This window comes from Strix uralensis, chromosome 20 (assembly GCF_047716275.1).
Source record: "Strix uralensis isolate ZFMK-TIS-50842 chromosome 20, bStrUra1, whole genome shotgun sequence".
NCBI lineage: Eukaryota > Metazoa > Chordata > Aves > Strigiformes > Strigidae > Strix > Strix uralensis.
In genome coordinates, this window is record NC_133991.1 from 6,739,316 (window position 1) to 6,752,544 (window position 13,229).

At 49.2% G+C, this 13,229-nt stretch overlaps 2 protein-coding genes, 1 long non-coding RNA gene and 1 other non-coding gene across 7 annotated transcripts in view; 1 reads left to right on the forward strand and 3 right to left on the reverse strand.

Annotated features, from left to right (window-relative positions):
• AP2B1 (adaptor related protein complex 2 subunit beta 1) overlaps positions 1-5,129 on the reverse strand; it is an 80,018-nt gene extending 74,889 nt beyond the window's left edge. For 2 of the 4 annotated variants that reach the window (XM_074890757.1, XM_074890754.1), the window contains exons 1-2: positions 5,014-5,129; positions 737-794 (exon numbers count right to left, since the gene is read on the reverse strand). In XM_074890757.1, coding sequence (XP_074746858.1) covers positions 737-773 — 37 coding nt within the window. In that variant the 5' untranslated portion in view covers positions 774-794; positions 5,014-5,129. Of the gene's footprint in view, positions 1-736; positions 795-2,967; positions 3,036-5,013 lie in introns of all 4 variants that reach the window. The other 2 variants (XM_074890755.1, XM_074890756.1) reach the window with 2 other exon arrangements.
• A 111-nt stretch (positions 5,130-5,240) lies between these two features.
• PEX12 (peroxisomal biogenesis factor 12) lies at positions 5,241-8,886 on the forward strand. Its single transcript, XM_074890208.1, has 3 exons — positions 5,241-5,398; positions 5,748-6,292; positions 6,962-8,886. The coding sequence occupies exons 1-3, from the start codon at positions 5,273-5,275 to the stop codon at positions 7,359-7,361; spliced, it is 1,071 nt and encodes a 356-aa protein (XP_074746309.1). The 5' UTR covers positions 5,241-5,272; the 3' UTR covers positions 7,362-8,886.
• Positions 8,887-10,126: 1,240 nt separating this feature from the next.
• Positions 10,127-11,848, reverse strand: LOC141952580 (uncharacterized). The gene is made up of 3 exons (XR_012631657.1): positions 11,698-11,848; positions 11,242-11,323; positions 10,127-10,364 (listed from the first exon to the last, which is right to left on the reverse strand). It is a non-coding gene; the product is annotated as an uncharacterized LOC141952580 (long non-coding RNA).
• LOC141952828 (Z30 small nucleolar RNA) lies at positions 10,859-10,956 on the reverse strand. The gene has a single exon (XR_012631775.1). It is a non-coding gene; the product is annotated as a Z30 small nucleolar RNA (small nucleolar RNA).
• Positions 11,849-13,229: the final 1,381 nt, after the last annotated feature.

The window sequence follows — 13,229 nt, forward strand, 5'->3', positions numbered from 1 at the left end:
AAAGGAGAGGTTAATGCGAACCATTTTCCACATCTGCTGGAGAAGGATGAGCAACATCAGGCTCAAATTGCAGTCAGCAACAGTGTTTAGTTTAAGAACAGGTTAGAAAATAAAATCTGCCTGGGACAGTTACAGCAGTACAAGCCCTGCTCTGGAACAGGTAAATGGGTAAAATGTCCCCAAAGATCCTTTCCAGTCTTCCCATTTTTAACGGCATCAGTTTGTCCTGAGGTGACGTGAGCACCACGCCTACAGTAAAGCCCAGGGAAAGTCAAACGGAGCACTGTAGCTTTGCAGGAAACGGCAACAGGAAATCCCATTATCTTTGCAAGAGTTTGATGTAAAGATGCACACTTACACCTTAAATATTACATGTCTCTCACTCAACTTAATCCTGTGATGCCCAACAGAACAACCATCCTCAGTCTTGAAGTTGTTAGCCCATAAGTAAAACTTTATCTCTGACCAGATTGGTGCTGAAAACCCAATGTTTTGTTCTCTGATCATTGAAAAAGCAGCAATTTGGGTCATTTTGTGCATCACAAAACCATATAATACATCAGTTTTGTCTTTTGTCACCGTGTGACCTACTTGCAAAGTTTCTCCCTGGATGATTAAGACGAGAAACAGGGACAGAGCTAACAGAAAAGCACAAGTTCTTCTGCATGCAGTTAGAAAAGCTGTGTAAAAATAGCCACCCACCACCTTCAATCCACTGCACCAGCTTAACACTAACCTTTTTTATTGGTCGTGAAGTATTTGGAGTCCGTCATGGTTCCAGTTCCTTAAAATACCTGAGAATAATAATAAAAAAAGAACAAGTAGTCAAACAGCATTTGGCGCTGACAACACCCAGTTTGCAAGGCAGGAATTCAGAGAACGGACGTCTGGTGAGTGCATAAGGTAAGGGAAGAAGCAAATGCTTTACATCCACAGGCACAAGTTTCACAATCTTCATTCTGCACCTGCTGCTGATATTACTTGGCAAACCCACGGATTTAAAGGGCTCAGATGAACAATGTTAGTGAAAACACAACAGCCTGAGGCGGGCAGGCTAGAAAAGCAGTGGTGCTCAGCCCAGCTTTTTAAACTCTCAATCTCAGAAAAGGCGGTTTTTTAACTCCTTATAATCAGCAGATCTTGATATGTTCTGTAGCTGTCTTTCCCCGGGGTACACAATTTTGTTTTCCAAAAAAAGCACTGCACATTTGATATCTCGACTGGAAGGGAGAAGTCCGTGTTTCAGACAAAGGAAACTGTCAACTCCCCCTAACGATACTTCCCTGTGTTGCATCTTGATGGAAGGAACAATTAACCCTACTTGCAATACCCACCCTGAGGCCCTTCTTTCATTTCTTTCTCTTCTTTTGTTTTTTGAAAATAAAAGCCATTACTTTTCAGTTTTTTCAAGCTTGAAATTGAAATCTTTCTCTGCGTGATCTGACATCCCACCGCTGACACTCACATGCTTCTCTCAGTGCTGCACTGCATTTTCTTGCACAGGGCCAAAATATGCTGCTGGGCCAGCAAGTGCTTAGCAGAGCTGTGAGAACGGTCTCACCAGCATTCTTCTTGCTCCACAGAACCAAATTATTAATACCTTAGAATATAGGGATCGCCCAAACGTATGTGGATATACATCATTTTATTCTTACAATTGCCAGCTCTGTGACAAATATGACTCAAACAATTTTCAAGTACTGGCTGAAAAACAAGCATAAGAGTGGGCAGTTTTACTCTTTTTGATGAAAGTCTGCATCAGTGCTAAGAACCTATGACCCTAAAACTATCCCAAAAAGGGATTTTCCTACCTCCTCCCTCCTTTTTCCTTTTTTTTTGCCCAGTTCCCCTTCTCTTGTACATATTTCCATGACCTTAAATGCTACCAGCAAAGCAGCAAGTCATCTGTTCCCTAAACGCTGCCTGTCTTGCCTCAAAGGTCTTGCTGGCTCAGCAACAAAAGGACAAGCGCAGCTCTGAACTCCATGACACTGCCCAGCAGTGCAACCAGCTTGCTGTTTCTTAACGCTTTCCTTCCTCATCCCTTAACCAACCCCACACCACCACCATTCTTTTTCCACCTATCCACCTTGATCAATTTAATACCTCAGCAGCTGAATTCCCAGCAGCAGCAGCCGAGGGATAATGCCACAATTTCTACCACCTTCAACGTGCTCTACAGCATGGTAATGCAGAGCAGTTGTAATCTTGTCCAACTGCCAAGCAGCCAGATGAGAAACAACCTGTTGCTCAGCCCAGTTCCCCAGAGCTCCTGCCTGCCCTGTGCCTGCGTGGTTACTGCCTCATCCCAATTAGGCAGCATTACTGGGTTTGGTTTGATTTCTCTCCCTTTCTGCTCCTGCCAAGCTGAAGAGCAAACTATGCCTGGGGACAGCTCTGGAAGCGCGTTCCTCCTGCAGGAGATGTTTGCCCTCTTTCTAAAACAGAGGTTGGGTTGGGAAAGCTGCATGAGCCACAACACTGCAATCTTTCCAGCAAAAGAAAGTAGTCACAGCATCACAAAAGAAAAAGCTGTTGTGGGTCTTGTTTTATAATTAAAAACACAGCCCGCGTTCAGCCGCAGTGTTATTGCCGCCACAGTCCTTCGGATTTGAGCTCAGCTTAAAAGATGACTTAAATGTTTTCCTCTACAAGAGCATCTGGCATGGTGCCATGCAAAAGGCATTGAACACAGCCTTGCCATTCACTGTTTGTATTATATGTGGATTTGTCAACCTGGGTCGTACCTCCCAGCTGAGCTAGTCCAATATTATTTTAACAGTGGGCAGAGCAGCAGATTATAGAGAAAATCCAGGAGAGGGAAAGAAAAAAACAAACAAAAAAACCATACACATCATCCCTGTTGCATAAAGCTACACAGAGAAAGAAACCTTGCTGAATTTCAGAGATGATCTTTAAACCCCAAAGCTGGACATTTCATTGTTTTCCTAATTTCAGATCACATACTTGGAAACATGAAGAATCCTAGAAACACTCAGACAGGTAAGGCTCAGCGCAGCATGTGTATCTACAACCTGTTTTGATAGATGCAAACGAGATCTCACTTAGGTCAAAAAGCAAACCACCATAATATTCCAAGTGCAACACAGGAGAAAGCTCTTTCTCATGAGCACACAGATTTTTGCTTCCTGTATATCAGAGCTTGCTTTGCACATTGTTCAGGGACAGCTTGCTAGCAGTACTATTATCTCATCCACTAAGCAAACCCAGCGTGGTTTACAGCAAGTCCCAGATGAAGGCCAAAAGCAAAATAGCCCAGATATACAAATAGCAATGTTTTAAATAACTCAAGAAAATGCCAGCTTCTTATACACAAATCTAAGTTGAAGAGAGCCAAGATAAATTATGACAACAACATGGATGTCCTTGTATTTTTAGGAGAAAATCTACATCAGATTGCCCCTTCCTTACTACCCTTCTGTGCCCAGCACTTGCTAAGGTGGAAACAGGTGAGAGGTGTTCGAGCTGACAGCAAAAGGCTCCTGTTTCAACCCCAGCAAACAAGAGACTAAATAAGAGGAATTTCTCCAGAAGCTCTGGCAATGTTTAATGCTTTAAGCACTGGCTTGACATTTAAATGTAGACTGAACCAAAAATATGATTAAATGAAAAGACTAAGGAACCATAACCAGAAACATAAGCCTCCTCAGCCCAAAACCACACAGAAAACTGGATCCTGTGTCTGACCAACACCTGCACTGCCCCATGCATGACTCCAACGACAGCCTGATGAGCTGCCCACCACTGATTTCACATAGGTGTAAACAAGGCGGCAGGTTTAAGGGCTCAGTATTGATCCAAGCTCCCTAGCACTGAAACAATCCAGTGTTGAACTCCTAAATGTCTAAAGTGATCCCTGGTTTAACCTGGCTTACACTCCAGCTGGTACCACCTCTTATTTGCACCATTTCATCTGCAAAGCTTCTCAAGTAGCCGCACAACAGCCCAAGCGTGGCTCAGGGCCGCCAGAGCCTCCAAAGGGGCCAAACACAGATGGCAAAGGGAAAGCAGCACCTCAGCTTTAGAAACCTGCATCCCTACCAGCATGTGCTAGGGGCAGGTAATTCATTTCCATCTTAGGGAAAAAACACCCCTTTGGTGCTCTCCACCCCACTCTCAAACACCCTGTGGTTCCTATCACTGCCTTAATCCTCAGACCCCCATCCCAGCTTTACCACCAACCCCCCCACACACCACCTGCCTCCAGCCTCAGCAGGACCCGCAGCCCCCACCCACCCTCCTCCCAGGCATCCCCGGCCCCCTCAAAACCCCTGCCCACCCCCCTTCCCCCCACAGCAGCACTCCCCAGACCTCTCCCAGTACCCCTCAAGTTGCAGGAGCATCCCCCACCAATCCCAGCTCCCCTCCCAGCATTCCCAGTCCGAGCAGCCCCCTCAGTGCCTGCCCAGTCCCCTTCAGCACCCCAGCCGTAGTCCCTGCCCAGTCCCGCCAGTATCCCAGCAGCTTGCTCTGCTCACTCCCATCCCGCCTCCCTTCCCCTGTCCCACCAAGCCCCAGTCCAGCCCACCCCACAGCACCCCCACCTCCAGCACCCGCCCTCCCACCCCACCTCCTCCCAGGGCCCAGCGCTCACCCCCACAGCCGTCCCTACTCCCATCACCCACCCCTTATCCTCTCCCCTTCAGCACCTCTACACCCACCTGCCCAGTCCTCCCAGTACCTCACCAGTGACCCTCTCCACCCTATCCCAGTAACCCACCAGTGCTCCTCACCCTCTCCTAGTGCCTCACCAGCGACCCTACCCCCACCCTATTCCAGTCCCCCCTCCCAGTAACCCACCAGGGCCTCACCAGTGCCCCTCACCTCCCCTCAGTATCCCCTCCCAGTGCCACCCCAGCCCCTCCCAGTGCCCCTCCCCACCCCATCCCAGTCTCCCCTCCCAGTACCCCACCAGTGCCGGCCCCCGCTCTCCCAGTGACCCCTCCCATGGCCCCCCCCGTGCCCCGCAGCGGCTCCCCCGGCCCCACTCACGGCGGCGGGACGGACACACCGCTGTGGGGGCGGCGGCGGAACCGGAAGCGGAGCGGAGGGACCGGGAGGACTCGCGAGGAGCGAGAACAAACCCTCCCCCGCCTCGAGCGGCCGCGCCCCTGCCACCACAGAGAGGAGCGGGAGGAGACAGAGCGCCGCCCGCGCCGCGCTTCCGGGGGGCGGCTACGCCGCTGCGCCAGACGGGTGCCCGGCGGGGCGGGGGCGCCCCCTGGCGGCGGGGCGCGGCGCGGGCGGTGTCATGGCGGAGCTCGGCGCCCACCTCACGGCCGCCTCGGCCGGCGACGACCGACCCTCCATCTTCGAGGCGGTGGCCCAGGACAGCCTGATGGCCGCCCTGAAACCCGCGCTGCAGCACCTGGTCAAGGTAAGGGCGAGGCAGGCCGCAGGCCTGGGGCGAGGGGAGGGGAGGAGGGGCCGGCGGGGTCCTCCTCCCTGCAGGCCTGGGGGCACCGCGCTGCGGGGAGGTGAACAGTGTCTTGAGGGTGAATAGTCTGTGGGGAAACTGCTGCAGACAGGGACCTCGGAGAGGCTGCACAGCTCTGTGCCGAGCCGTTTGTCGCCAGGGTTTACCTCTGGCCACGCTCACAAGCTACTGTAACAGTTTTGACCTACCCAGCTCGCATTATGAACTGGAGGTGTAATAATGTATAGCTACTGTAATTTAGCACATTACTCCACTTTCCTGTCCTTCCGTTTTGTGTCCCTTTCAATAGGTGCTTGCTGAGTCTAATCCTGGCCGATATGGCTTCCTCTGGCACTGGTTTGATGAGATCTACGTCCTCCTGGATTTGCTGCTCCAGCAGCACTATCTGTCCAGGTGCAGTGCTTCCTTTTCTGAAAACTTCTATAGCTTAAAGAGGATACCGATAGGAGACTGCAGACAGCAACCTCTGGCCACTGCTGGCCTGCCAAAGAGGCAGCACTGGAAGTCTCTCCTCTTGCTGGTTCTTGTCCCTTACCTGAAAGGAAAGCTAGAGAAACTGGTGTCCAGCCTGAGAGAGGAGGATGAGTACTCTATCCACCCTCCATCATCATCCTGGAAGCGCTTTTACAGAGCCTTTCTAGCTGCCTACCCCTTTGTAAACATGACCTGGGAGGGCTGGTTTCTTGTCCAGCAACTGTGCTATATCCTCGGGAAAGCTCAGCATCATTCACCCATGCTGCGGCTGGCTGGCGTTCGCCTGGTCAGACTGACTGCAGAGGATATCCAGGCCCTGGAGAAGAAATTGGCTGGAGCCACCTCAAGTGAAACACCCAGGTATGTTAGAACATAGCTCAGCAGCTGCTTTCTAGAGGGTTCTGTGGGTGCATAAATTTGGAGGTGATGCTCCAGAAATTCTTCAAGATGAAGTTTACCTCTGGCAAAATGTGCTCCAAAAGGGTATATTGTTAGTGTAAATAAGGAAACAAGTAGCAGAGGTTATTCACAAGATTTTGTGGTAATAAAATTGCAATGCTGGAGGGAGGCGGGAAGGGGGGTGTGTGTTGGCACTCCAGCCTTTCTCTTGCCCAGTTTTCACCTGCACTTTTCTAACAAGGGCGGTAGACTGCAACAATATTGCTAAAAGGACTGAAACTTAGCTCTTTGATTTTTCTGAGCAGCAGCTAGTCATGACTACACTTAATGTCCTGTAAAATGGTGATCCATGAGTGAAATGCTCTGTGGTCCAGGTCCCTTCAATCCAAACTCTTCTAATTTAGACATCTGAACAAAACAGGACTTGAAGCTTTCTTAAAATACAAAGGATCTGGGAGAAACATCCTAGAAGATGCCTCATTACAAACATGGGATATGCTGAGCAACTTCCTTAGCATTAAGAAGCTGTATAAAGCAGTGACTTATTCCCCAAGTCCTTTTTGCCTTGGCTTGCAGATGGACAAATGTGCAGTAGTAATGACTCCTCTGTATCTTCTCTCTCTTTTACAGCATTAAAACACAAGTGCAGTCAGCAGTGAGGAAAGCATTGGGTGGCATTGCCTTCTCCCTGTCCTCCGGGCTGTCTGTCAGCGTGTTCTTCCTCCAGTTCCTGGATTGGTGGTACTCCTCAGAGAACCAAGAGGCGATCAAATCTCTGACAGCGCTCCCGACTCCTCCACCCCCCGTGCACCTTGACCACGGGGCCAGCTCAGCTCTCTTACCTAAACTGAAGACCGTGTGCCCTCTGTGCCGCAAAATCCGTGTCAACGCCACGGCCCTGTCCACGTCCGGCTTTGTGTTTTGCTACCGCTGTGCCTACAGTTATGTGAAGGCTCACCAGCGCTGCCCGATCACAGGCTATGCCACAGAGCTGCAGCACCTTGTCAAACTGTACTCTCCCGAGAGCTGAAAAGCCTGCCCTGTGCTTTCAGCTTCATCTCCGAGGCTAGCGGCTGGGTAGCAGTGAGCCTGAACTTGCCATTTCTTATGTCCCATAGAAGGCTTTCAACCACTACAGCTCATCAGTGAGCTCATTTCAACTTGGTGGCACATCAGAGTTTTGCTGACTTGGGGAATTCTGGTAAGGCTGTCCCCTTTGTTTATTAGCTGTTCAAACACCCTGTGACGGTTTTGGAGGGATTGGACAGCCGCAGTCTGTCAGCTGGCACGGAAATGCTTTCAAAGACCAACCAAAAGGGAGGAAACATTGATTTCAATAAGAACGCAGATGTGAGGATCAAAGAACATCACTGGTAAAAGTCCTGCTCAAGGGCATAAGCCAGCAAATTAAAAAGGAAGGAAAATTTCTCTGGGCAAGTTATTCCTCCCTGAGCAGCTTCCCAGGCGCTCATGCTGCCCGGGGTGAGCTCTGGCACTGGTGCTTCTCAAAGAGGTAGAGACAGGCTTAAACCTCTCCTCTGGTCATGCTGTTCTTCAGTCTTCCTGCGTTTTCAGGCTATTCACCTTTGAATGGAGGACATCACACTCCTGATTCCCATCAACAGTTCTAAATTAAGACTTTTGACTCTTTAAAGGAATAAGAGATGATGTGTACAAACAAGGATGCAAGGGGGAGATTACATTTTCTGCACGAGGGAGGAAAAAACCAATCCAGATTAAAGCAGCAACTGTGCCAACTGATGAGAGTTGGTTTTTGTTAAGTCTTTGAATTTGTTATTATCTGCTTTTGTAAAGCAAAATTCTTTCTTGATTGAGAACCTAACATTTCTTCTCTGAGAGTTGGAAAAAACATGAGTTTGCTCCTCTAGGGGCTCTATTTACATAAGGAAGACTAGACTAAAGCTGCTTTCCTCTTTGCAGATGATGATAATGAATATAAGATTAGTATTTTGTAGGCTGAAAATCTTTAATGTCTATGTTTAAGTATTACATTGCAATTATTCCAGTCCCAACCTGGTAGCACATTCATATCGTAACAAAGCATCCTTTCATTGAACACAGGAGAAAAGAAAACGTGTGTGACATGATGGCTGGTTCTTGCTCAACACCTGATTTTTCAGGAGGGAAGGTTTTTTCCTGATTTGGCTCTAGGGAGCAGCAGTTCCCCACTTCAGACATCACAGCGACATTGCTTATAGACTACGAAGAGGAAAGTTTGCAGCACATAGTCTTTCCAGATTAAGAGATCTGTTTGAACGTTTAATCCACTTAAGCAGCCATCTCATTTCCCCCCCACTTTAGGTCTGCTTCAGAAGATAAAAATCTCTAATATCCTCCCTCAGCTGGAAGCAAGATAGCAAGGTTATTGAGTAACGTGGGAAAATACAGCCATTTGCATCCTCCCAAAGATGCTCTGCAAAACACTTACTGTAACAGATTTGTCTCCAATGCTTGTCTTACTCTCTCTAAACAACTTCTAGACTCTTCTACCTGTGCCACTATGGAATAATAAAAATTGTCTCATTTCTCCTTTCTCCAGTAGTTACAGGATCCATAAAGACACCTCTCTTCCTTTAGAAAGCCACTAAGAGCACACACATCTTCCTAGAAATCACATCATTTTCTGAGCTCTCAAATCACTTTTAACATAGCTGCCTTTGGGCTGGATATGAATTCACATCACTTGCTACATCAGTTTTCCTTCATACACAGCAATCTCATCGCCGGGAAGAGCCGACATCCAGGATGATGCGCTGCTGCTGCACGGCCTGACAGTGACCTGCCCGATCAGACGTATCTAGTGCAACTGCTCCTTAAAAGAAGGGCTGAAGGATTTGACTGACGATTCCGTTTCAGGGGATAGGTTTATTTTCTTTTCATCCTTCCTACACTTTCCAAATCCCCTGTCTGCTGCCCAGGGAGAAGCTGGGCAGACCCGGGACAGGCAGCTGACCGATGCTGACTCGCCGCCAGTGCTGCCGAGCTCTTGGGCAAGTTCTGCGCCACCCTGCCCTCTAATCCGGGAGGATTCACTAACTTTTCAGCAGCACAACCAAGTTGCCTGCCCATACGCTGCTCCGGGGCCTCCACACCACCTTCTCCCAGGGTTAATCTCTCTTCCTCTCTCCAGAACACCACCAGCTGCCCTCCTGCCAGGCCTGGCTGCTGCCCACTCCGCAACACCGCACCCTGTCCCTGCCAAAGTGAGATCTGGCCAACTCTGCTGCAGGTCCAGACCTGCACGGAACCACCCACTTCTAAGCCTCACAGCTCTGAACAGCTGTAATTACTCTTTTGAATGTGAAGTTGCTCTTTAATGCCCAGCTGACTAACAGGCATTAAGTCCACAGTGGTGACAGGCTCTGCAGCTACCTGACAGATTTTATTCGTGTTCCTGCAGATGGCTGTAGAATAAATACAATGTGGATTTGACTGCTTCTTCTAACTCTCCTGTCCGCAGCAGCCAAATAGATACCCATTTATTGGGTTTATTACTCTAAAACAAAGCTACAAAACCAATTCAGGTTATACAAATATTCCCATTTATCTGCTTTTTAACTGTAAATAGTGTTATTAAAGCCATGATGGTCTAAAGATAGACAAATTTTTTTTCAGGGAATACCAATTTTATTAAACCTTTGGACTTACATACTAATTTGTGACTTCTATACAGTCATGTATCATATATATTCATTCAGGATGCTTTGTTTTGTTGCTTAATACAATTATATCAACAGCAGCACTGGAGTTGCCCCGTACACCACTGTCAGAATGTGAATTTGCAAGTCTTTTTAATGTTCAGTGAACCTAAGCCACATTCAGAACTCATCCAGACACTTAAAATATCAGTGCATTAGCAACTGAGTTGCTTTCCCTTCTTCCTGAACAGAAACCACGTGGCTTCTCCTGTTAAGAGAAAATCACTGTAACTATACTCCTAGGTACATACTCCCCATAGAGGCTTCCTTCTCCACAGGAAGAGAGAAATTAAATGTAAAGACGTCACCAAGACCTGGAAGAGAATAAAAACTAGATTAGAGAATAGCTCTGTATCTTTTCCTGTATTTGCTGGATTAGCCCAGCCTTCCCCCCACCCCCAAAAGGGCTGCACTTCATCCCGAGCAGGGCACCAGAGCCAGGCCCGACACAACTCGCTTCCAGAAATACTCCTGCCCCCATGCTGGCAATCACTGGGCGTGAGGACAGACAGCTCAAACTCTGTTTCACAGAGCCTACACTGCATTTACAAATGGAGAAGATACAGTGGCAGAGTATCAGGAGTTTCATAAGCCATGTAGCACACAGGAGAAAAGAAACCCCTCTCACTGCAAGCTCAGTACTAAACCCAGCATTGCAGCAAGATACACAAATCCAAACAAGTATTTGCACTACTCACTTTTCAAATCAAGGTTTCGTTTTTCTGCTGCTAGAAATACATAGTATTTTTTAGGGTGCATCAAAAAGTTTCAAGCAAAGCTGTTTACTCTAGATGAGCTTAGCCTATATGAGCTCAGAGAGAAGATCACGTGATCATGCCCTGGTCAGAGCAAAGACACAGAGTCTCAGCAATACCAGTTCAGACTATACTTCGCTCATCATTGCTTTGGGCAAATCTATTTCCATTCAATAAGGAGCTTGCTCCCAAGTCTGGAACTAGAACAGAAAAGTTTTTTTCCCTGGAGGAAAAACCAACCAAACACACACTTCCCCATCCCAATAAACACAGATTAACTCGGGTTCGGGGTTAATTCTTTTCAGGATCATGTAGCTTTCTACAGGACAGAGTTTGCAATAAGTTAACACTAACCCTTGGGAGATGAGACAGGAGTGGCTGTTACAAGACTGAAAAACAGAGCCCCGAGTTGCTGTTTCTACTTTCCTGTACCCACCTCTGCCGCACCGCGGCACGGAGAAGCTGGAACTCTGCACCACCAGTACGGATGTCTCTCCACACAGAGCCTGTGTGTTCAGCTGTGTGCATGACAAAGCCATGTTGGTAGAGTAACACAGGCAAAAGCTCTGTTTCCCCTTCCCAAACACCATTAGCTAAGTCAGCAAAACCCCTCTATACACAATGCCACCCTACAAGGCATGACAGACTCCAAATAGGCAATAATTAAAGCTTTGGCTGATCTGCAAGCACGCAATAGGTAAAAGGAGCTGGTTCCGTATCACCTCCTACTGTTACAGATAACAAGAAGATGAAGCACATTTAGCAGGGGAGCAAGGGAAGGGAGGAGGGCGACAGGACCGAGCTGAAGCTAGGGAAGACAAGTCACAAGCTGGGATTCCAAGGTCAGGAGAGCCAGTACCAGGCAAAACCAAGAGGAAAAAAACTATCCTACCTATAAACGCTGCTCACGTCGGTGGCTCTCCAAGGGTCCAGAGACCTATTTTGATCTAACCTTCCCCTCGTGCCACCCATTTGCACCCTATTTCCCATCTCCTTCCCCGCAGCCTCCCCGCCAGACCCCTTACAGCTCTTCAGTGTCCAGTTCCTCCACCCCTGTCCCCCCAAGGGCCCTCAGTCCCCGATGCCCTACCCCAGCCCCGCTCAGCCCCCCGCATCCCTCTAGCCCCCACATACCCTCACACCCCTTCAACCCCAGATGCCCTACCTCGGCCGGCTTCACCCTCTCCTCAGCCAGCCCCTGCCGCACCCTCTCAGCCTCTCTGGCCCCGTCCCCCCACACCCCGAGCCCCCGACTGTCCTACCCTAGTCCCCCTCAGGCCGCCTCATCCCCCCGCGCTCACGCAGGCCCGGCCGCGCCGAGGCGGAACTACCCGTCTTTGCCCCACCCCCCGAGGGCCAACAGCCAATGGCAGCGCGAGGCACTGCCGGCGAGGGCGGGTGAGCGCCAATAGGAAGTCGCGTTAGCGGAGCTCGGGCGGTGCGAGCGTTTCCCGCCCTGAGGAGGCCTGAGGGGGCGGGAAGGCCCGGCCCGGTACGCGGCCTTTGCCTTGTGGCGGCCGCCGCCGCCGCCGCCGGAGCCGTTTCGTTTTCTCTGCCGTTTCCTCAGCGACACGACTCGCTGAGCCGAGGCAGAGGACGGTGATAAGTCACTGCCTCAAACGCCGTCCAGCCCTGAGGGCCCGGCTCTTCCGGCTGCCTGTTGTGTAGTAACGGCTCCACGACAAAGGGGCCGGTGATGTGTTTGGGATCAGCGTGAAAACAACTAAGAAAAAAAAAAAAGGGAAGAAATAAAACAAAAAAAATTGCGGGAGAAATAAAAACATTCCAACAGTTGAACAGCAGGTGCTTTGGAAAGAAAAGTGTAATAATTTAATATATGTTAATATATTGCTTGCTTAAGGCTGGATGGGTAAATTCATGCTGTTCTAAAGCAGGAAGGTTCCTCCTGATGGGCAGCAGTTGGCAAGAAATTCCCGCATTAACACACATGCCTGTTGGGGAGCTGTATAACAAACACATGGTGTGCCTGGGGAGGGGGACTGACCCTCCTGGGGCCTCCGTATGGGATCAAGAGGAGGGTCCAAGCTGAGGGGTGAGCAGCCTGGTGACATGGGAAGTACGTAGGGAAACTCAGAGTTCGAGAAATAAAAGCTTTTTAACCCACCCGTGGGTTTCATTCTGACTCTGTGCAGCCCACGGGAGAAATCTGCAAGGAAGGTAGGGAAGTCTTCAGGAACTGGTGGTAGTCACCATGAAAAGTTCAACTGGAAAAAAACTTGGTAATGAATAAAGAGAAGCCCGAGACACCAGAATGCAGTCTGAACGGAGACGAAGAGACAGGAGAAGGCAAGGGGCAAAGCAAGGAGGTGGTGGTATTACACCGGCTCTTGCCAAGGGAGTTGAGCAGATGAGTCTCCTTTACACAGTATGGAATCAAAAGCTAAAAAGCATTTTTACATTGTA